The sequence below is a fragment of the Lissotriton helveticus genome, chromosome 9, assembly GCF_964261635.1.
Source record: "Lissotriton helveticus chromosome 9, aLisHel1.1, whole genome shotgun sequence".
NCBI classification, from domain to species: Eukaryota; Metazoa; Chordata; class Amphibia; order Caudata; family Salamandridae; genus Lissotriton; species Lissotriton helveticus.
Window position 1 is genome coordinate 974390335 of NC_136070.1, and position 25027 is coordinate 974415361.

Sequence of the window (25027 nt, forward strand, 5' to 3'; positions counted from 1 at the left end):
CAATCCACCCCCCATGTTAGGTATGGCTTAGTCAGGAATTTAACAGGCGTTGAATTCCTGCGTCAAGGCATACTTAACGTGATTTTGAATATCGCTAACCCTCGTTGTTAATGTGACGAAGCTGGGTTAGCGATATTTTCCCAAGGGAGTCTTGTCAGGCACGCCTCCTTTGCATCTCATTAGCAATGCGATGGGAGGCGTGCTGACAAGGGGGCTAATGCAAGGATACACGCGCTTGCGTGTCCTTGTTGATAATGCGATAATATTCTAGCCCGAAAACGGGTTCTGTTAATCTGCCCCATAATTTCAGCTCTAACTGCTGCTCATGGTGCACAATTGTATGAATATTAGAGACAATAACACTGAAGGCGCGTGTTTGCTTTTTGGCCCCACTTGTGCTTTAAAACTCTGGTTAATGCCCCCCTCCGGCTCCTTCCATTCAATGGACGAGAACACGTCTGGCTGATCGGCTCACTCCTCCTCTTCTCTTTTCTTATCGTCTGCTCCTCTGAAGCATTCCCCAAATATAGACGCGATCCTCCCGGCCCTGGTGCCTTCCCAGCAGGCAGCCTGGGCTCTGTGCAGACCCTTCATGCTATTTTTATCCCACCCTCCTTGCACTGCCGTCAGCCCTGGCCCTATTTTGGAGGCAGCTTCGACTGAACCAAGACGCAGTATCGGAGCGCACGTGCGCCGCGGCGCGGTCCGTCCATTGAAGCTGGGAGAAGAGGGGTTTGGGGGACGGGGGTTTGCACTAGAGAACTCCCCGGGCCTGCGCAATTTCCGGTTGGTATGTGATAATCCTCATTTTGGGGGTTTGATGCTACAGCACCACCATGTTCACTGCATTTGAGGACTTCCTGTTCACAGTTTGACAGATAAGGATGACAGACCCCAGTCTCACAGTTTTTTTGGGCAGTGAGTGGTGATATACATTTAAGGGGCTTGTTGCTACACCACCACCAGGCTCATAGCATCAGCCCGCCGGTGTCCTCGTTTTAGTGTTTTGGTGTTGCAGAGCCCAGAGGCTGACAGCACTTGAGGGGTGTGGTTACCACATCACAGTTCGCAGATCTGTCGTGTGATTTCAGTTCACCTGCTACGAATATATTTCCCCAGGAGCATTGATTGACTCTGTCTTATTCTAAGGACCTTTCACCTTGTAGACCCTCGAGCTGGGGTGATCTTGTGTACCCTGCACACCTGAAGACCTCGAGGGTATAGACCACACCCATATTGAACAGTGAGTATTAATTGTGTGTGTTTTTTGTGTTGCAGTGGTGGTAGTGTTGCCGTGTGGTGCCTGTATGGAGGATGTCCACATGCCCAGACATCTGGAAACTAACAGGTGTCTGGCTGTTGCAGGACATGCCTCGGAAAGGTGGTTGTGTGTTTGCGCCAAACACAATATCCAAATACACCCAGAACCCCCCGACCTTTCAGCTACCCTATAGGGAAGTGGGAATACATATGCACCCATAGTTCGGGTAACCAAATTTGAGAGCCCGAGACAGAAGAGATGCCACAGTTTATTGTAGGGGAGTAAAAGAGGATTCTGTGGAAGGCTTTGTGGCATGTTCCACAACAGGAGCCCTATTAGATTTTTTCAAATCTAGTATTGCTCCTGAATTTCAATTCCAGGATATTGTGGGACACTAATGCCGTGGACAAATTATCAAAAGGTAAGAATATACAGATTTATATACCAAACTCCAAATATATGTACATTAACAATCGATATCTTCAAGGTACATAGATGTGGAATTAAGAATAGTAGATCTATACTTCCCTCTGTGCACTTAACTTTTGATATTCTGTCTTGATATTTTGTCCACAATATTAGTGTACCACACTATTCCTGTACTCAATATTCAGGTGTGCGGTCACAAAATGCCATAATGTAGACCTAATGAATTAAGATTTGATGGCCCATCCCACACACAATTACTAAAACGAGAGACCAGTTGAACAAAGGAGTTTTGGCTTTGTGAAGTAATATGAACCATAAAGGCTTAATCCAGACGAGTCAACATTGATGAAGAGGTTACTGTATATTTTAAGGAAACATGCAAAAGGTAGACTGTGTGTCAAATATAATTAATCAATGTCATTATTGTGTACACCTTAAGAAAAGTACATTTATAGCAAACATTCATTATTGTGTATCAATTATGTAATTGATATAGCTGGGCTGATGAAATGAGTGATACCAAAATATGGCATATACATGTATGTATATATGTATATTGCAGCAAACTGAAAAATAAGAAAATGGTGGCTCACTATTTGTTATAAATAAATTGGGGAGGGGAGCATGAGTGGGGCCCAACTCCATAGCCCATTTTTGTCCCCGGGTACCCCATTTCACGGGGCCATGTTCCTTAATTAAGAGGGACGCCGCTTCCCTCCAGAGCCTTAAAATGCCCTGGGGACCTCATCCTGGGGCCAAACTCAATAAAAAAGGGAGGGGACTGCAACACCCCCTGAACCTTCACAGGTTCTGGGGACCTCATACCCCCGGGGTCTGAATTGAACAAAAAAGGGGAGGGTGCCGCCCAGGCCCTCTCCCCGAGCCTTAAAATGTCACAGTGATCCCATCCGCCTGGACTGGCTCAATTACTCTGTCCCGGGGGGCCCACCACTGGGACAGAGTAGATTCCCTGCCCAAATCAGTGCAAGCATGGAGGATTGTAGTACAGTCAGTGCAGTGCCTAATTTGTAAAAAATAAGTGACAGGGCTCTAGTCAGGAGGCCTCTGCAGGTTGCACCACCCATTGCACGCTGTCATTGCCAATGAGAGTACCTACAGAACTACTACTAACTGGCACACTAGAAGTGTGACAATTCAGCCTATTCCAGGCCTCCCAAACTATAAAAATAGCTTGGGCAGCAGGTAGTAGTTGTTTTTAATGCATACTGAATTAATAAACAATTGCTGTACTGCTCATCTCTAATTTATACAAACCGCGCCACCATGTGGCAGCTGTCATAAATGCCAGTGTTGACAATTAAGTGCCGGGGCCGAGCACCGGAAACCGCCGGCTCAAATTATGCACTGGTCCAGTGGCATATACTGTATTTCAGGACAATGGAGTGCTGTAGAATGGAGTAGCGTAGACTGGATTACCGTACACTCCAGTAGTGTACCATCAAGTGGGGCATAGAGGAATAGCATACAGTGGAATAGCCTAAAGTTGAGTTGCGAACAATGGAATAGCATACAGCTGCGAGCTGTACAGTTTAGGGACGTCCAGTACAGTGGCATACACAACAGTGTAATTAAATTAAGTGGCGAACAGTATAATAGCGTAGAATATAGTGGTGTAGACTGGATTGGCATACATTGGAGTTGGGTGGAGGAGAAATGAGTAACATACAGTGGATTATTGTACAATACAGTGGCGTGTACTGGAGTGGCATACTCTAAATAGTGTACAGTGGAGTGGCATAAGGTCAACTGTTATACAGTGGAGTGGCATAAGGTGGAGTGTGTAAATTAAAGGAAGCATACTGATAGTTTGTGTAAAGATATCAATGTTATATCTACAATATATATATTAGAATATGTAAATATGAATTTTCTGGTTGTATATGTAAATAGTGTAGGTAATGTTAAACTTATATGTTGTATAAAAACAAACGTAGGTATATCTTGTGCTATGGTATATGATAGTAAGTTCACAGTATTCCATGGTCCATGCTGAGAACTGACAATGTGATTAGTTGATGGATGTGTTTACAAATTTTGCATTATTGTATGGTCAGCATTTCGCAGCATTCTGGGTTAGGGTCTTACACATAGGTTAACAGCAATTAAACCTAATACTTAACTATTACCACTTCATTTAGGTGGTAAAAGGTTAACTTTAAAAAGAAAAAATGTGTATATAATCGATATACAGATTTTTGTAAACTTTGCACACGTTTGATGAATGTCCACCAAATTTTGCAGACCAGTTGCACCCGTTTCATTGTTGGAGGAGTAAAAGTTTTGCGGGGGTTGGTCGGGGGGTGCAAAGAAAAAAGGGGGCTCCCAAAATTTGCTCAAATCCAATGCATTTTACATTTGCTTTCATAGTTTGCATAGTGTGTAAACAGTCATTCGTAAAATTTGGCAGGATTACATATAGTAGTGCATAGATGATTATTTTGGGTAGTGCAGGTAAGTAGTGTAACTATTCTATAAGTTTTTTTTTTATAAACAATTTTATTGTTTTTTAAATAGAAACTACCAGCAGCAGTCAAATACAGTATATCACAACAATCATTTGATAATACCATTTACATACACGGGGAAATGAGTTTGCGTTAAACTGTCCCCACAGATCCCACACAGTGCACACATTTTCAGAAGGAGACACGCTTAATCTATCTGCCCCAGCCTTTTACCCCAAACCTTACGGTATTTAGCTGGACACCCTCTGGCCACGAACAATGGTTTCTCTTGTGCTGCGCACCAGTCTACGCCTCTGCACTATTTTATCCATATTTCCCAGGAGTATATGTAAGGTCCCAGGAGTATAAGCAATGATACGTTTTAAGGTATTTAAAGTTAGTGAGTTCTGTTGCTGTGGTATTTTAGCAAAACTTGGGTGTATTTAGCTGTACTATCATGGTACATAGTGATGACAAGACATTCACTGATTGGCTAATGACTCACTTTACAGAAGTTAAAGGCAGGCATGTTGTTTTTAGGTACACTTTGCCTGTGTTCTGTGACGCCTCCCGATGTAGGTAAGTATTAGGTTTGGTATTTTTGCCCTACCTTTTACCACTTTTGCGAGGTAGGTGGGTTAGTATATTCTGTCCACTAGTTAAAGTGGGCACCTTGTACAAGGCCACATGACCCTTATGATGTATGAGGTCAAAGATAACCTTTAGAAAGCTATCCTAGTGATAGCTGTGGAGAGCAGCCTTCAGGCTTAATCTTGAAGGAATGTAAAGCAGCTTGTTTTACCAGAATATCACCTCCTGTATGACTAAATGAACGGAGAACCACAGAGTAGTTATATAAAAATATGTATTTATTATAACTATCTCTACTAATCTCTACACGAGATTAGAATATAAAGCACACAATACTGCAACGATAGAACATTCGTAAGTAGCAAAATACACAGTGGGCTCCAGGGGGAGACTGAACTATATACTAAAAAAAGGTATAACAATCACAATTTCAATAGACACAGTGCCTAGAGCACGTAGAATCGCTGGGACCCCAAGGAACCACCCAGAGGAGTGGCACAGGTAGCCCAAAGAGGACGGGTCCAGTGAGGAAACACGACCGCGTGCTCCATACAACTCTATGGGAAAGTCGTGGTTAGAAAGTTAAAGTTTAAGGACACTTTTACGAGGACTTCAAGCAAACCCTTTGGAACATAGGAGGTTCTAGAGCCAGCCCACCAGTGACTACCGAAGTACCCGTGTTGCCTATCCCAGAGGAGCCGTGTGCATAGGGGTCAATTGGTGTCGGAAACCTTTGTTGTTTTCAATGGAGAGCTGTAAAGAAGTACTGCTGCCAGGAAGGTGAAAAGTGTCTGGTAGAATCCAAGCCTGGATTCGAGGTGAGAGGAACCTGAAAGCAGATGGGACAGAGTCTGGGTCACGACAAGCTCGGTAGTCGAATGCCCACCGATGTTGGGTGCTTCAGGTACGAAGAAGGGATGCTTGAATCTGCAGCCACGGGGGCCAGGAGATGTCGAGGATGGCCGGGATCCCGAGGTGAGCCGTTCCATGAAGGATGTCGAGTGCTGAGGGGTCGTTGTCCGGCTGGAGCACCAACATGGGAGACTCTTCAGTCATGCAATCGTAGTGCAGGCAGTCAAAGTACTGGGTTTCTTCTTAGCAGAATCTTGTCCAGGTAAAAGCTAAAGTAAAATCTACAGTCCTGTAATTCGGCAACCCACTTTATACTAAGGGTGGGCGTCCGATTCGGCTACGCCCACGGAGTAGGCGTAGTGTTGCCTTCTACGCATTTTGCGTAGACAGCGTAGCCGGCAACACTACGCCCACTCCGTGAGCGTAGCCGAGTCGGCCGCCACCCGCCTCCCTCCCGCCCTCCACTAGATACTTTATCTATGCAATTACACTGATTAAAGCAATTTTAAACCACTTACCTTGTCCGGGGCTAGTCCGGGGCTCCCTCTTTGAATAGCGTCCTTTTCCTGGAAACAAATGCGCATGCGCGGGCGGCCGCGCATGCGCATTTCTCGGGAGAAATGCGCATGCGCGGCCGCCCGCGCATGCGCATTGGTATCCAGGAAAAGGACGCTATTCAAAGAGGGAGCCCCGGACGAGCCCCGGACAAGGTAAGTGCTTTAAAATTGTTTTAATCAGTGTAATTGCTTAAATAAAGTATGTAGGGGAGAGCGGGAGGGAGGTGCGTAGTGGGGCTACGCGGAGTGCGGGAGTGGGCGTAGCTTCTCGCCCTCTCCGCGTAGCTCCGCGGAGCCCCACTACGCCCCACTACGCCCAGGGTTACTTTATACCCATGGGTAGGAGTTGGACGGATTCTGCGGACCCTCCTAGGGAAGGGGCGGGACAGAGGGATGGTTACACCCATGTCCTTTGTCCAGTTTCGCGCCAGAGCAGGAGCCAATGGCTCCCAGAACTGGTTTGAGCTGGACTATGCACAGGGACACCAAATGTGCCCCCAGTGCAGACTTTCTGGCACTCTCAGAGTGCACCCACCTAGCCCCAATACACTAAATCCTGTCTGGGAGGTGGTCACACCTCCCTTTGACAGGATGCTTATTGTCATGCCTTCCTCTGCTTGTCTGTTCAGCAGCAGGAGAGCAGAATAGTGTCTGTAGCTGGCAGCATCCATTTTGTGCTGCCCAGGTCGAGAAAAGCTGGTACCGGGTAGACCGGTGGCCCACAGTAGTTGTTTTTGAAGAGTGGAATCATACCTCCCACACCGGTTACTGGTGTGGAGGTATGATTCCAAGGTGTTTGACACCAAACACAACATGTTTCTAAGCAACCTTTTAAAAGTTAGCATTTACTGCGAGGTTATAATGCACTTAAACATATATGTCTGGCTGCATCACAGACAACCCCAGAGAATGGTCTCCGAAGGCTGCAGAGGGGCTTTGCTCATGCAGGGGCATCCTCTCACGTAAAACCCAGCACCCTGTCTTCAGGATTGATAAGGCCTACCATAGGGGTGACTGATATGTTTTTAAGTGTAGTGATTTAGATAGATATAGTGAACCTATATCTCAGTAAGTGGTGCAAGCACCATCTTACACAGTCTGCTGTAGCGGGCCTGTCGTGTCATTTTTAATGGCCTTTTAGGGGTGGTATAATACATGATGCAGCCCATGGAAGGCCTCTGGGGTACCTATGCCCTGGGTACATGGCGTACTATATACTAGGGACTAATAAGGGTACCTCAGGATCCAATCTGTAGTGTACCTAAAGTACACATATAACAATTTAAGGGAGAAAGCTGATAGACTGGGGTCCTGATTAGCAGGATCCCAGTCAGACTAGTCAAAAACAGTGATACATCAGCAAAAAAGTGGGGTTACCCATAAGAAGCATATCCTACTTTTCTACAACTTTAATAAGGTGGTAATAGGTAGTGCAAAATATTTATACGTTTCTATATATTTGTTTTAAAAAATATGGAGCAAGGCAGTACTACCTCAGTACCCCAAAACAATTTTGTACGGTTAACATTTTTGTTTATAAATTTCTATATGTTTTTCTAGCTGTGTACGGTGAACTGCACTTTGTTTAATTAACGCACTAATTTTACAAATTAGTGCGCTACTCCATACATTTTTTTCAGCATATTTAAATATTTGAAAAATAGAAAGACATTTTTGCACATTATATTTATAAAATATAGGGGCATACTTACTAGCCCTTGTCGGCTTAGGAACATCACTTTTTATGACGTTCTGTGGCGATAAAACCTTCGCCTTATATACTAGGCAGCATTAAGCCACTTAATGTGGCTTAAGTCCACCTTGTAACTAAGGCCCCCTTTCATGCTACACTTAGCGTGAAAGGGGCGTGCAATGGGTGTTGCGGTTGGCGTTCCGCCGCAACTCCAATTAATTTTGATGCTGCCCTCTATTTACAAGAGTGGCATAAATAGGAGGCAGCGCCAAAATTAACCTGGTCTTAACGTGGCAAACCACGGAAAAATGCTTAATTTCTCCTCGTTTTTGCTGTTTCTATGTGTGCTGCAATGTGCAGCACACATAGAAACGAAACAGCAAATCACCACGAATTAAGGGACCCCTTCCTGCACATGAATAATCATTTAAAAAATGACGATTTGCAACTTCTATGTGTGCTGCACAAAGCAGCACACATAGAAGTTACAATTTGCCATTCTTGATTGTTTATGTGCAGGAAGACGTCCCTTCCTGCACATAAACAATGATTCCCCTCAACGCAGACACCCTTACACTATGGTGCAAGGGTGCCTGCGTTGGTGCTAGGCAGCTAGGTTTAGCACTAGGAGAAATGCAGGGGTGTAGCGCATTCTTGTGAATACAGCGCATCCCTGCAAATACAGCGCATCCCTGCATTTTCAGAAAGGTGGAGCATGGCGTTAGCAATGTTTGCTTAACGCCTCGCTTCACCATTCCCTTGTGAATATGGCCCATAGTCTCTTATAGTGTATTTCCAATTTCTTTATTTATTTTTTGGGTACCGTGGTAGTACCGTGGGACTCTGTATTTTAAAAAATATATATATAAACTCATAAATATTTTTCCCTACCTATTACCACTTTACTAAAATGGTAATAGGTATGGGAAAAATACCAAATCTAATACTTACCTAGAGTGCAAGATGTAACGCAGTACACAGGGAAACCCGAGCTAAAAACAACATGGCTGCCTTTAACCCCTTCGATGCTTGTGACGGAACCGTTCCGTCATCAGTCACGGCTGAGCTGTGCTGAAGACGGAACGGTTCCGTCACGACCGCACCCTGTTCTGGAATGTCCAGCACAGGGGCGGAATCGGCGCCGCACAGAAGCGGTTAACTTGTTAAAGGCAGTCATTAGTCAATCAGGTAATGGCTCATCATCGCTATATATCTAGGTAGTACTGTGGTACTGCCACAGATATCACTAAGTTAAAAACACCTAAAACGTATAAAATACTCCTTACCCTACTTACCTGCAATACCCTCCACAGTATCAACTGCGCACCATAATCTATAATCCTGCCAAAATTTGTCAACATCTGAAGGACGGTTTTCGCACTAGGCAAAATACAGGTCTATGTAAAATGCATTGGATTTTATGCCTGTTTTGGGACCTCCCTTTCCCTTTTTTCCTTGCACCTCCTTGACCAAACACTGCAAAACTTTCTATACTCCGACAATAAAACAGGTTTACCAGGACTGAAATATTTAACGTAAATTAGTCAAACGGATGCAAAGTTAAGGGACAAATATGCATGATCACCATCTAGTGGAAGAAAGGCGTAGCCCTTGGTGGTTCACAGAGTAGGGAGATTATCTCCCTCATACATTATACACACGCGAATGGGGTATTAAATCCCCATTTTAATCCACCAAATATTTTAAAAGTTGTTTCTCTTTGGCTGATGCAGTCAATGATACAGTGTTGTTGTTTTAATATGGTGATACGATTCTGAACTTTTAATTGAGACTATTATTCCCCCCAAATCTTATTTTTTCTGAATTTTTAACTCCTTTCATTTTTCCCCTCTTCCCTCTTATGTAGAATGCAGATGATCACGTGTAAAAATGATTTTCTTCTCTACGTCATTCTCTACATCATTATTTTTTGTATGCCACGAGGGAGGGCGGAAATGTAATTTCCATGTTTTAAAAAAAAATTCTTTGGGTTTTTGTGAAATGCAGATTTATCCAAAGAGGATGATAGAGCGCATTACCAAGAGAACAGAGATGTTATTTTTACAGACTTGCTACTGAACAATGGCACCATATTCTGCACAACAGCACTCACACACGTCTAACATATAAACAGAAAAATAACCCTCAAAATTGAAACACCCGCTTCCTAAAAAAAAAAGCCAATGCTGCAATAAAGGCTGCGAAGACTTAATGACAATGAGACACAAATGCATGTACCAGCATTACCTCCACTATGACATTTTTTCCTATACTACCTTTATTGTCCTTGTAGGTGCTATGTATATTGTGGAGAACGTGAAGCACTCCAGGGCCAACCCTGTCTAAGGTACGATCTTCGTAAGGTATAGCAATAGGTCAGACATGCATGCACACACACCTATTCCCACTACTTCCTTATTGATTAAATCATTGGACCAAAATGGTTCCGGGAGCTGCACTTTTATCTGAAAAATAAAACTTTGTCATATCATTTCTACTTACAAAGGCCTTTCAGTATATGCTGCAATAGAAAAACCTAGCTATTATAATCTAGAGGCCTCATCTAGGAGTCCCCTAGCGGCACATTTGCACCGCCGGAGCTTCACTTGGTGGCGCAATTTGCAGCAGCATATTTACAAGGCCCTTTGCGTGGCTTTTCATGGCCTTGTAAATATGCGCCCCTTGCACGCAGTACACTGAGTGAAGAGGGCGTTCCATGGGTGTTGCTGTGGGTGTTCCCACGCAACACCTATGGAATCTGAAGCATTCCCAGATTTACGAGGAATCATAAACCTGGGAATACGTCCGATTCTAACGCCGCCCTAGGGGTTGCGTTAAGGAGGCACAATGAGGAGAAATAGCCTTATTTCTCCTCGTTTCTCCCTCTTTCTTTGTGTGCCACATTCTGCATTCAACCTCACAAATGAGGCCCTTGGTGTACAAAATAAAGAAATTAAATGAAGGTGCTTACTAATTCATCAAATAGGGGTGAAGGGCTTGGATCATCTGATCAGGATTGGGAAAAGTCGTTCAGGTTGACAGACTATCGAAAAAAAGGTCCATTTTTCTGCGCTGAGGAGATGAAGAACGTTTTTTTCAGCTCTGCACTCACAAACCCACAGATATCTCGAATGTATCTCCTTCGATAAGCAATATGTACTCCACCTGAGGTGATTGTTTTGTTGAGGAACACAGCTTTATACATCTTTTCTTGTTAGGATTGATGAGTGTCACCAAATGACTCTCTTTTTCTTATACAAGAAGTTAAGTTTAACTAAGGTACACCCTTTTGAGAAAGGCCTATTATCGAAAACTACTCAGAAGGCATGATTTACACATAAGAATTGTGCTTTTTAGTACATTTTCTATCTCCTTTTCCAATGGGATTTTATTTTTATTTTATATAGTTTCATATAGCGCAAACTTGACCCGAATCGGGTATCTGAGCGCTTTACATAACACCAGTTGCATTACATGAGGACATATTCATTTTTGTTAGGCTCAGGGAGATTAAGCGCTTTGCCCAGAATCACAGGATGTTCAGCATCATTGCGGGGACTCGAACCCAGTTCCCCAGATTCGAGGTCAACCACCCTAGCCATAAGGTCAACTCCTCTCCCCATTTACCTGGGTTAGTTTTTGTTTGATGGCAAACAAAATGACAGCTTTCCATTCTAGAGGTATTCCTTCCATACTATATACTTGTGTTCTACTCAATAAAAAGTTTTTTAGGAAAAGACATTTGCCCCAACTTCCTCCCAGCCCCTATCAGGTTGGGAGGATGGTCAGAAATGGTAGAGACTCCAAGTGCTGTCTCCAGTAGTATATGAGCGCAGCCAAACTTTGCACTGCCCTGATCATCTGAGACGTGACCGCCACTGAGAGGTTGGGAGATGGAAAGCGATCGAGAAGAAAGAGTAGTAATTGAATCTATGAGACATGCACTGTCGTAATAATGGCAGTTTGACAGCTATACAAACAACAATCCCAAAATTACACTACTGAGAAAACTCACTGATGGTTGACAGAGATGTAAATACCAAAGAAAATATTCACATTTAGGTAGCCCTCTTATTAGCCATGCAGAACTCTGAACTCTTGTTACCATCAAACCAGAAGAGGGCAACAGTGTGGTTTATGCTAGGCCACACCTAATTATAACTTATTAAAACAGGTGAATGTGGGCCACTTCATGATAATCCTCTTGAAGCCAATTCTCAGGGAGATTGTGTTGACTAGAGCTTAGTGCTTGACAGTGTCAAAGATTGCTGATAGCTCAGCCGCATGAGGGAACAGAGTTCATCATTGTTGGTGATCTAGAGCACCTTGTTGACTATTTGAATGGTTGTTTCAGTGCAGCACTGTGGCCTGAATCTAGATTGGTCAATCTGTAGGTGGATGTTGCTCTTCTAATGAAGCAGGAGAGCGATAGCCTTTTCAATTTTCAACACTCAGATTGGTAGGTAGGTGACTAGGCAGCTGTTCTGGAACCTGCAGCGGCTGGATCTATCTGATCTTGGTGGAGTCTGGGAAGATGCCTTATGAAGTATTGTGAAGACATCTGAAAGCCCTGTTGATGTGAACTTCACTTTCGATGTAGGATTCTCATCTTTCTCTCTTACACATAGCCGGGACATCACAGGCAGTAACACTAACTTTTTTCATATAAAGAGCAAGTGCAGTACAGGACACAGTAGCGCAAGCTGGGGTCACATATAGATCATGTACATTTCAGGAGGCAGCAGTGCAAGCTTCCCTCACAAACATAGCAGGTACTTTACAAACAGCTGCACTTCAAGACATCGTCACACACACAGCAGACATGTGGTATTCAGCAGTAAGATTTCCTTTAACACAAAGCTATCAACTAAAAAAAACAACTCTACTTTTCAGCTAAAAAAAGTGTTAAAGGGGAAGAAACTATATATATATATATATATATATTTCATTACAAGAAAGTAAGATGAAATTCATTCTTGTTGATTATGACATCTGTAGCCTCTCTTTGGTGGAAATGCCAAGAATCTTGAGAGGAAAGATTAATCTCCATGACATTTAATGTTTGTCTTCTGCCTTTGAAGACTATTTTTAGGGATGCATGAGGGTCTATTGGAGAGGAGGAACAGAACAGGAGGAGATTTAGGCTTGACTCTAAAGACTACTGAGAGCACGAAAAGGCGACATTGCCTCACGGTCATCAGACATCAAAAGACAAGCACCAATCACATGTAAGGGAACATATGAAAAAGCACTGCCGAAAGATTAGGCTGACAGACTATGATCAGAAATCTAAACTGGTGGGAGCAAGTTTAATATTCAAAATGCCCTCCCATCACCCAAATGAACCTTTATCTAAATGTAAATGTGTAGGGTTTCTAGCTTTCAGTTAAAAGTTATTTTTAATGATAAGACCCCACTGAAGTGAATATTTCCTTTCAACAGAAATCAGAAAGCACTGAAGTTTGCTTCACTTGAACTGCTTTTGTGTTCTCTGGAGTCAAAGCAGTCTAAGTGCAGCACATATGTTTAAGCACTTTCATGTGACAGATAGTCCTATTATGCCTCACTTATGGGCATGGTAGTTCATCCAATATGTCCCTGGGTTCCTTAATTCATCACCTGTACAACCCATAGTGGCTGCAATAAATGGCAACATATTGAGGATGTATTTACAACACATGTCATTACCACATATGCATGTTATACAATGCATTGATCTTTACAGTGTATTTCATTCGATCGTGGAGCTTTACTGACACATTTCTGTGGTATTTACTATTTTACTAGATATATAAACCGTTTTTCACTTTATTTTTATAGGGGGAATCTTACCCCCAGTATCCCTTTTTACTCCAAACCTCCCTTTACCTCTTACCTGCCCTTAACCCTAATATTCTTATCTTCCGTTACCTCTACCCACTCTTAAATCCTACAATTACCCTTACATCCTTTTGCCTCTACCCACCCATAAATCATATAGTTACACTTACCTGCCTTTACCTCTACCCATTTCTTAACCCTAAAATTATCTTAATCTCCCTTTACCTCTACCCACCCTTAAAAGCTAAAATCACTCGTACCTCCTTTTACTTCCACCCACACCTCCCTCACTTTTCTAAAATAACATTTAAAAAAATGTTTAAAAAAAAATACTTACCTGTGTAGTAAAATACATCATGATTAAGGTTAAAACCTATAATATGTACTTACCTGTGTGGTTCTTACGTGCATGGTAAAGACTGCCTGGTAAAGGTTATGATATGTGTTCTTGTAAAGTGCACTTTAACCTGCCAGGGTATCTTGGCACCGAGCAGGTGTATGTGTCTACCCCTGGCTTCGGTAGGTTGGTTCATTGAAATAGGTTATTATTGCATTAATTTGTGTTTCCATGCCAGACTCCAGTAGTGATTCCCCATTTTTAGTCTTCTATGCACTAGCCAAATTGGATTTAGCACACACACAGAACAGAGACCAGGACCATTATATTTAAATAGTAACAGAGGGAAAGGATAAGGATGAACATAACCTTCCAACTGTAACCTAATAAGAAAACAAATTGCTGATTGAATTACTTGCTGATTGAGAGTCAAGTTCAGACACTTTTTCTATTTACGCAATGGCCTCTCTCCCCGATAAACATAGAATTTCTCAGTTTGTTTCTGTGATAATTTTTTCTTGTTGCAGGCATAATGGCGGAGGGAGGCGTCTTATGTGAGAAGTCTACAATAGGCTCCAATGAGAATGACGCTTTGGAAGTCAATCTCCACACAGTTGAATCGATTAGTGACATCCACTTGACATCAACCAACTTGGAGGTGCCTAAGGGAGCAGAAGGTATGCCAGGAACACACTGCTATTGTTTTTATTGCTGATAGAGTAATGAATTTTCTATATCTGTACATTAGTAGTGTTCTTCTAAGCATGCAGAAACATATGTAAGGGACAGGGAGGTGCTGAAAAGTAAAAGGGGATTATTGGATGAATATAACATTAACAAGCACTGGCAAACCAATAGGTCTTGGCAATCCGAGAGCTATAGGCCTTGTCAAAGCGGTGTTGAATAGCAGTAGCATCTTAACTTGTCTAGCAAAACTGGTCACTATAGAACAGAGAGAGAAACACCAAATGTGGAAGGAAGAGAAAGAAGGAAACAAAATAGTGATGAAGGGAGAATAACCTATAGGAGTGAGAAGAAACTACCGCCCGATCTCTTTGTTACCGTGGATGACTAAAATCGCGGAAAAACACGTAAACCAATGCCTGACAGAATTCTTGGAAACTAACAACTCTCTGGACACCTCTCAGACGGGGTTCCGCCCCATGCACGGAACGGAAACTGCTCTATTAGCAGTAACAGAGGAGCTAGAAAAATCGTGGATCAGGGCGGCACTGCGGCCATCATTTTACTGGACCTCAGTGCCGCCTTCGACACTGTAAATCATGACATCTTACGCCACAGAATGTCAGAGCTAGGGATAACCTCCGCTGCTGCGGCCTGGCTACACTCCTTTCTTTCTATCCGCTCCTTCCGTGTCTGTGAGGGTAATACCACCTCGCTCTGCAAACCACTCAGTTGTGGGGTTCCTCAGGGCTCATCCTTGAGCCCCACACTATTCAACATTTACATGCTTCCCCTTGCAGAAATAATACACCCTTTTGGAGTTCAAGTCGTGTCTTACGTCGACGACACGCAACTGGTGGTTACCCTGACTCATCCCTCCTCTTACTCCAGCGATCTCAGAGGCTGCATGGAAGCAGTATGCACCTGGATGAGCCAGTCCTACCTGAAGCTGAACGACGACAAAACAGAGCTAATGGTGCTGGGCAACTCCCCCCAAAAATCCATTGACTCTCTGTGGCCACCAGCACTAGGCCCCACACCCCCAGCCGTGGATTCCATCAAGAGCCTGGGCATCTGGCTGGACAACGCACTAACCTTCGGCCACCAGGCAACCAAACTAGCAGCCACCTGTATAGGTATTATGAGACTCATACGAAAGATCCTACCGCTCCTCCCTTTCAAGGCCAGACAGATCTTGGTCCAGGGTCTAATCCTCTCCCGGCTAGACTTCGGAAATGCCCTTTACCTAGGAGCCCCCGAATCCACCCTAAAAAACCTGCAGGTTATCCAAAAGTGCACGGCTCGTACTCTCCTACGCATCCCCAGACGGCAATCAGTGAAATCTGAACTAAGAGCCCTTCACTGGCTGCCAGTAAAGGATAGAGTCAACTTTAAAAGCATGTGCATCGCCCACCGTGCTTACTGGAGGAAAGGAGCAACCCTGAATCATACTTTAATCACCCCCTACCACCCCAACAGGCAGCTGAGGTCGACCCTCGCCTTCCAAGTCATCATTCCTAGGTTCAAAAGAGAAAGAAGTGGAGGAAGAATGTTCTCAACAAACGCGGCCAGGCTCTGGAACTCCCTCCCACTTTCTATCCGATCTGAACCCAACATCCTGCTTTTCCGTAGAAAATTAAAAACCTTTTTCTTCAGCAGATAACCTCGACACGCCTCACCCACCTGTATTCTGTTAAAGCGCTAGGACGCCTGCGGGTAGCTATCGCGCTATATAAAAACGTATTCCATTCCATTCCATTCCATGAAAGAGCACCGAGTGTCTGATGATGGATTAAGGAGGCACGAGACAGAATCAAGACTACACAGCCTTGGTATTTGGCACCCCAACATTTAACAGAGATGGACGCAGGACACTTGAGTAAAATATTGGGCAGTGGTACTTATTCTTTTACAAACTAAACACTGTGGTTACCAAGCATTGCAGCCCCATCCCTTCAGGGTGCACGCTGAGCTCTGCATCTTGTGCATTGACCTACTCATTTATGTAACTGGAATCAGAAGGGTGAAATGAGGACTTGGGTGAGCTTATAACTTCCAAGATTGCCTCATCTGATCTCGCGCTCTCTCTCTCTCTCACACACACACTCTCTCTCTCTCTCTCTCACACACACACACACACAATCACACACATTCACACACTCACTCACACTAACACTCACACACACACACTTGCACTCAACCATCTGAGCTACATGAATTATGGTTTAATGGAGGTAACAGAAACCTCTCAAAGCAGTGCCATCAATCACTTATCGAAGTGGGACATATTAGTACTCAGAGAGTACTCTGACATTCCCTGGCCATTCCCCAATCTCCAAAACTTCGCAATTCATCCTTTCCACATGCATAACCTGTACCAGTGTGTTTCGTAGCAGCAACACCTGTTTTCACAGCAGCATGTCTATATCCGAGTGTTTAAGTGCTTTAAGAAGCCTGAGGTCGCCCTGATTACTATTTAAGTCTGACATTACCAGAGTCATAAAACGTACACAAGAGTGACCCTAGTCTCATTGGAGACTGATTAAAATCTGTGTACTTGCCTCCATTAAACCACTGCATGCAACTCCACTCTACGCCTCTTCAATGTGTGCCACTCTGCTATACGCTACTCCAGTATATGCTATTCCACTCTATGCCATTCCACTGTATGCCACTTCACTCTATGCCATTCCACTGTATGGCAATCCATACTACCTCACTTCATTCAACACTATTCAGTTGGACCCCACTCCAATGCACGCCACTCCAGTGTATGCTGTTACACTCTACCCTATGTCACTTCAGCCTACACAACTCTATTACACATAACTGAATGTATGCTACTCTACTATACATTGTCACACTGTGCGCCACTTCACTGTACAACACTCTGCTCTGTGCCACTCCACTCTATGCTATTGCATGGTACACTAGTTTAAGGAAACAAGGGTGCCCCATAAAGTGAACCTGGGGTTGTGACGTATATAAGGAGAACAATGGTTCAAGGGTGGCCTAATTAGGTCCAAAGAGGCGAAAGCAATTACTTAACCTTGATATTAAATCAATCTGGGAGCAGAACATGTAGGGCAACATGTGAAATGTTAATCATTTCGTATTTTCAACATGTAGATATACGTTCAGGTGCTCAAATAAGTGATGGAGTGCATATCGTGACTTGAGTGAAAAAGTGAAGGTAGACGAAATATCACATAAACAACAAGGGGTAATCCACAAAAATATATACAATAGAAGGAATTTTTCCTTGGGGGGGTCCGACGACTCTTCGATCTTTAGTGAGTCAAGATCATCATCAGGACAGGGTGAGCAGCCTGAAATTTCTTTAGAAACCCAGTTCATGGAAAGGAGAGTGTAGGAGACACTCAACTCAGAAGGTTGGGGGTGCAGCTTGGCTTGAGTTAGGGTTTCAGTCATGGGAGAGATAGTTAGAGTGATCAGATCCTGTTAGATCTCATCCACAACGCTTATGTAGTTCAAGGAATTTTCAGTCTGTGCGATTTGTGAGTCAAATATGGTACTTGTGCGGTGCTCAAATTATTACAAAGGGATCAGTCCAATTGGGCGCAACAAGTGTGCTTGTCGGATTCCTGCTGGGATTTAATTGCCGCGGTCCGCGGCCTTGATTAGTTTCCTTTCCTTCCTCGATTCAATCGGCTGCTGCTTAGTCAGATACTAATAAAATGTGAATTAATAAAATGTTGTGATGCTCTATATTCTGCGGGACAACTATCTACATGGTTTGGATGAATCACCCATAATAGTATACATTTTGGAGGAAGATTCTGTTACTTAACCTGTGTTTTTCCCTGCTCTGTTCCTCCCCATTGAGATTTCAGGGACCCTCTGTTGTTTATTGGTTTGCCACTCCACTGTATACTGTTACACTGTACCTCATTCCAGTGTATGCCACTCCAGTCTACACCACTTAATTGTACACTATTGCACGCTACGCTACTCCACTAAACGCTATTTCAATCTAAGCCACTCTACTGTACATCACTCCACTCTATGCTATTCCACTGTATGCCACTCCACTCTACTCCATTTCACCTTACTCCACTCCAGTGTACACTACTCCAGTCTACACCACTCGACTCTATGCTATTCTACTCTATGCTATTCCACTCTACCCTATTCTACTCCACACCACTCCACTCTATGATAGTACTCTTTATACCACTCCACTGTAATCTACTACACTATACGCTATTACACTCTGTCACTCCACTGTACGCCACTACAGTCTATTCTTCTCCACTCTATTGCACTCCACGCCACTATAGTCCACGACACGCACCTCCACTCTATGACACTTGACTCCACTCTACACTACCCCACTCCAGTGTACTCCACTCTACTATACTCCACTCTACTATACCTTATTTCACTCTATGCCACTGTCCTATATTCTGCTCTACACCCTCTCCACTTTCCAACACTCTACTCCACTGTTTGCAACTCCACTCTACAACACTGTACTGCATTCTATGCCACTCTGACACTCTAGTCCACTCTATGCCCATCCACTCTACGCTATTGTACTACACCATATGACATTCAACGAAACGCCACTCTCTCTTCGATGTACCACTTCTCTATTTGACATGGCGCTCCACTCTACAACACTCTCCTCCACTGTACTCTGCAACACTACACATTACACTACTCCACTCTCTGACACTACTTCACCTTACTCCACTATAAAACACTTTACTCAAGTCTGACAGTCTACAACACCCTACTCTACTGTTTGACACACCATTCCACTGTGCAACTCGCTGCTCCAGTCTACGATACTTGACTCCACTATATGAGACACCATACCACTACACTATATAACACTTTACTGTACTGTACGATACACTACTGCTAGTACACTCTACTCTACTCGATTCCAATCAACAATTCTCCAGTCTATGACAATAGAATTTACAATATTCTCCTCCATGGCACTGTATGACACTCCACATAACAACTCTCCACTTGCGACATTGGACTCCGATTTGAAACACATTTTTTTAATTAAAAAAAAACATTGAAATTCAATGAAACAAACAAAGGTTAAAGCTTAGTTATAGTTATGAAAGCTTATTTTCTCTACAAATCAAGTTTAAACTACACAAACTTCAAAAATTCTAAAGTTATAATTATAACTTTGATTTACAATTCATACACTATCTTAAAATTATTATAGGTAGCGGACCTCATTACACACTCTTTTCAGCTCTCTAACAGAAAACACTAACTACACCTCGCCATTTCGCACTTGAATATGTACTTTTTGGAGGAGCTTGATTAAGTTTGGCACAACGATAAAATTTAAACCAGCACGAAGAGAACAGCTGTGGAGTGTTTTAGTGCCTGGTGCCGATAAATTGCGTGTTTGAGTAGTGATGAAGTGAGGGAGTATCACTGCTCCAACACGTGATGCAGTGGCCCCAGGCACTAAGACACTCCACAACAGTTCTCTTTGTGTAGATTTAATTTTGATTGTTGTGCCAAACTTAATCAAGCTTCTCCAAAAAGTTCATATTCAAGTGCGAAATGGTGAGCATAGATATATGCAAAAGTGTCTGATTTCAAGTGAATACATTCAGGAGATAGCTAATGGAGCCCTAGTGCCCTTACAAGGAGCTGATGGGTGCAGCGAACATTGGTGAAGTGGCTTAACACAAAGGCAACTAGAAAGCTTCATGTCATCAAGGACTCAATGCGCAAGTAATGTAATTGTTTTTAAATTAATGTTTTCAGATGTTAATTTTATCAATTAAATTGAACCTCAAAGTTCTCCTTTCGCTATACTGCCTCTTATTATTCTCTCTACAGCTGTCTTCATTTAAGCCCACCACATTATTCTCTTAAATCCCAGGGTCCCACACTCTTGTGCTTTCATCTGTCCAGCAGCGGCTGGTGCAGGTAAGCGCGGTGGGGTTGGGATGGTCGCTGGGTGGGGGAGGGGCGGATTGTCGTCAGACAACAGAATAGGAGTTATTTGTTTTTTTTCATTTGCCCTATTCTGTCGTCTGTCTACATCCCCCCGCTGCTCCCTGCCCTGTGCCTCATCACGTTTACCTGCACCAGCCGCTTCTGCATCTGTCCCTGTCCTCATTTCCCATTGTACTTCGACCCAGGCTCTTTGCTCCTTTCTACCTGAGGGCTCTCCACCTCAAGTTTTCACCGATAGTCACATTTACCTAACCGCTATCCCTCATAGTTCTCCCTAGATATCTGTACCCTCAGCATCTTCCTATTTCTCCCCGCTCCCTCTTCTGCGACATTGAGGCTGCTGATTTTCCTTTTATTCACTGTTCTCTTTCCTCTAAGCACCCCATTGCGTGGTTTGAAGCCTTGTATTACCTTTTTGACTTCATGCCTCTGTTGGTACTTGCCTAGTCCATGCAAGGGGTTAAGTTAAACTCCTGCTCGCTGATGTCTACTCCGTTTTAATGTGCTTTATAAGAAATAAACGCAAATTAAATCTGGACTACAACTCCCACAATGCATTAGGTCATTTAACAACTCCAAAAAATATAGAACCGGAGCACACCTTCTGTAGTGATTTCGAATCATCTGCTTAGCCCATCTACAGAGCGAGCTAGAGAGTGCACAAGCTGTATATTAACCCCACAGCTGCCAAGTTGCCAACTTGTAGTCTTATTTAGCCCAGTATAAACACAGGATTACCCCTTGCAGAATTCTAAGAGAAAACCAGGACTGGACTAACTAGTCAAGCATGGACCGGAGAAACTTAACAGCTGTGTAACCCCCTTTCTCTAATGTTCTTTTTCTCTTTTCTCACAGGAAACAATGATTCCCTGCCCAGAACTTTTACTGCGCCACATGGCAACAGAATTCCAGCAGACACCAAAATGTTTCCGGATGAGGACCTGGACTTTCCCACCCCCGAGCCTCCTGTCACTGAGGTGAACTGCCTCCAGTGGCCTTGCTGCGGACCCACCTGCTGTCGCCTGGTCCTGTACACTGCACTTGTCGGCCTGATCATAACAAGCGTGGCGCTCATTGTGTACAGTGTCCACCTGAGCTGTAAGTGCACCCTGTTCATCATTTCAGTGAGCACTGCTGCTCTCACAACATCTCAGAACCGACCCGGAAGTAATTTTTGAGAAATAGATAACTCGACAACTGCACCTCAGTCCTGACTTCATATGTCTCTCTACTCACTGTAATCACAGCAAGGCATTCATGCCTCAGTTTTGACTTCCTGAAGGCCCAGGCACCTCAGATCGGATGTGCCGAGACTCTGCAGCCCCAGCATTGGGATCATAGATCTTAACCAAGGTACCTCAGCCACAACCTGCAATACAGATACACCATTCTGATATTGCTCTTCAAAGCTATATTCCCCGCTCCTGTTATTTTATTACTGAGACTAACCCTGGGCGAAGTACTACGCTACGCTCTCGTAGTTTGCGCTACTTCGCACTACGCAAATTGCACGTAGCACAATGCAAACACACGTAGCGGTCATTTTTTGCTTGCTCGCGGTCCTCAACGTCCAGTTGGCGACTGCGAGCAAGCAAAATGACATCCCGGCGAGACCTTTTCCTCTTTAGCAATCAGCAACATTAAGTTGCTGTTTGCGAGCGTGGAAAATAAACCTCCCGGCGAGATTCTCAACGCAGGGAGGTCAGGTTTCTCATTGCGAGTGGTCGCGTATGCACGCGACCGCTCGCGAACAGAAACTACCAGTCCGCGTTGAAAAAGCTGCGGCTCGAGTAGAAATCTACTCAAGTGGCAGAAAACGACCGCTTGCACTGTGCAAGATGCGTTTTGCACTGATTGCACAGTGCAGACAAGCATTCGGCACTGTGAAATCAGTGTAAACTGCATTTTGCACAGTGCACTACGCAGTTCGCGTAGCTCGCAAAGTGCACTTCGCGTAGCTACGTGTAGCGCTACTACGCGAACTACACCCAGGGTTAACTGAGACCCACTCACATGTATACAGATACACTGTAAAACTGATTGATGGCGCTCTGCCATTCCATCACACTGCGGAATTACTAAGGTCGGATGCAACGTAGGGCAGCAAGCAAAGTTGCTGCACTGCGTTAAATGGAGAAAGCAGAAATGTTCCATATCTACTAAAATATGGCGTACTTCTGCTTCGTCCTTGCACTAGAGCACTGTGTGGAGCTTAGTGCCAACGCAGGCACCCTTGCATCTTGTTTCAAGAGTGCCTGTGTTGTGAGCAGGATTGGCTTTGTTCAGGATGTGGTCCAATCCTGCACAAAAATAATCCTTAAACACAGTTTCCTTTTTCTATGTCTGATGTGGAAAGCATCACACATAATAAAAGGAAGTCCCACGGGCAAATAAAGATATTTCTCCTCTTTAAGCCCAGGTCAGGGTGGTGCACCATTTTGACATATTAGGACCTACACACAGGTCTTAAAAGCACAGCAGTCATTCTCTGCAGCATCCACCCCTTCTCATGATTCAATATAGATGGAAGAGCTCTATGCATGCACCTCAATTCTGCAGCACTCCAGTGGTTCCTACACTTGCATCCACTTCACACCTGTTCAACTCATTTCACATCCCTAATATTTCAGTATGAGGAATACATAGCTTTATTAGGGCACCTCGATCCCGACCTTTGGCCAACTCTGCTGTGCCAATACTTGAAGACACAGAGATGCTTTTGTGTTACTCTATGATCCTGCAACCTTACTGCTGTCCTGATACTGGGCCCTTACAGACCTGAAAATTAACCTAAATACTAACCTGCCTTGCCTCGTACAATATCCTACCATTCTAGTAGTGAGAGAGAAAGGCAGTCTCTCTCTCTCTCCCACACACTCTCTCTCTCACACTCTCTGTCATTCTTCACATGCCCAACACACAAGTGCCTCAATTTGTTCTATTAAATAAATATATTTATAATTTTTTTTTTTTTTTGTCCTCATCTCACCTTTAAGCACTGTGCAGAGTGTTACAGCCGTTTTTATTGGACCTGGGCTCCCTCCGGCCAACTGCGGGTGCTTAGGTCCTCCGACCAACTCCTTGTGCTGGAGTTTTAAGGTGTAATCATAGGACTAGGGGCCTTTGCTTTTTAACACAGTTTCAGTTCTTTTCCCATGGTGATAAAAGGGTGCCAGAGGCTATTAGAGGCGTTGCCAACACTGGCCACATCTAGGCGAGCCATCGCAAAAACAGAGTTCAGCCATTTCTCTGGTCTTGGGAGGTTGGGGTCTTTCCATTTCAGGCAGATTTCTCTACGAGCCAGTAGAATCAAGCACAGTAAAAGGCCTCTGTCCCCTACTGCTAGATCCTTTGTTGATAAGCAATCATCAGCAAAAAAAACTAGGGTCTCATTGACTGCGATATTGGTGCCAAAAGTCCTGCGGAGGTAACCTCCAACCCCTTCCCAGAATGTTTTCAGCTTTGCACAACCAAAAAAAACCTGGATATCATTTGCTTTAGGGGCCATGCATCTGTAACATTTCGGCTCCGGGATTGGAGAGAATTTTGCTATTTTAGCTGGAGTATAATAGATACGGTTAGTTACAAAGAAATGGTTTTTCTTTAGGCTGGCGGATTTGGTGTATTTATATAAAAGTTTTAAGGAGGGTTCTAATAATTCCTCTATTATTGATTCAAAAGGAGATTGTCTCCACACCAAGGCCTGAGATGGAATATCCTTATTGTCTGCATCAACCAATTTCTTGTACCAGACCGATACCTCTCTCTTAATGCGATTTTCTGACATGAAGAGGTGCTCAGTTTCCCAGTCTCCCATTATACCCCCGCTCTCTGCCTCGAACAAAGATTTCAGTTGTAAAAACTTAAATTTGCAAAACCCAGGGCCTATCCTAGCTTCCAATACTTCCCACGGATGTACCCCATTGATGTCCCCCAGATCCGACCAAATGGAAATTCCTGCCTCCCTGATAGGGGCAGCCAACCCGTCTTTAAGTCAAAGCGAAGTCCCTGGGGAATCCCAGATGGGAGCGTGGACAGAATAGTACCCTATTCTGCACTTTGTCCTTACTTTGCACCAAGTTTCTAGTGCATTCTTCAAGATCTTCAGGCGCACCTTTTTGAAAAATGTTGGTGCCCCAAATTTATAGAGAAACCCTTCTGTTCTGCCCCCTTCGATATTACTCGTCTATTGGCTGAGAAGAACCCCCCAAGAAGAAGTTGTAGGTTTTGCTAGAAGCATCCTGATGGCTTTAAATTGAAATGCCACCAGGTACCAACTAATATCTGGAAGGGCTAACCCGCCTTTAAGCAGCCTCCGCCTCAATTTCTTCCAGGACAGTCTCACTCCCTTATCTCCCCAAATAAAGCTCCCGA

The 25027-nt window shown here is 43.8% G+C and overlaps 1 protein-coding gene across 1 annotated transcript in view; it reads left to right on the forward strand.

Moving 5' to 3' along the window:
• Positions 1-769: 769 nt before the first annotated feature.
• LSMEM2 (leucine rich single-pass membrane protein 2) overlaps positions 770-25027 on the forward strand; it is a 30395-nt gene continuing 6137 nt past the window's right edge. Inside the window, exons 1-3 of the mRNA XM_078662253.1 lie at positions 770-1243; positions 14533-14682; positions 21509-21751. Of these exons, the coding sequence (XP_078518379.1) occupies positions 14538-14682; positions 21509-21751 (388 nt within the window). The 5' untranslated portion in view covers positions 770-1243; positions 14533-14537. The remainder of the gene's footprint in view (positions 1244-14532; positions 14683-21508; positions 21752-25027) is intronic.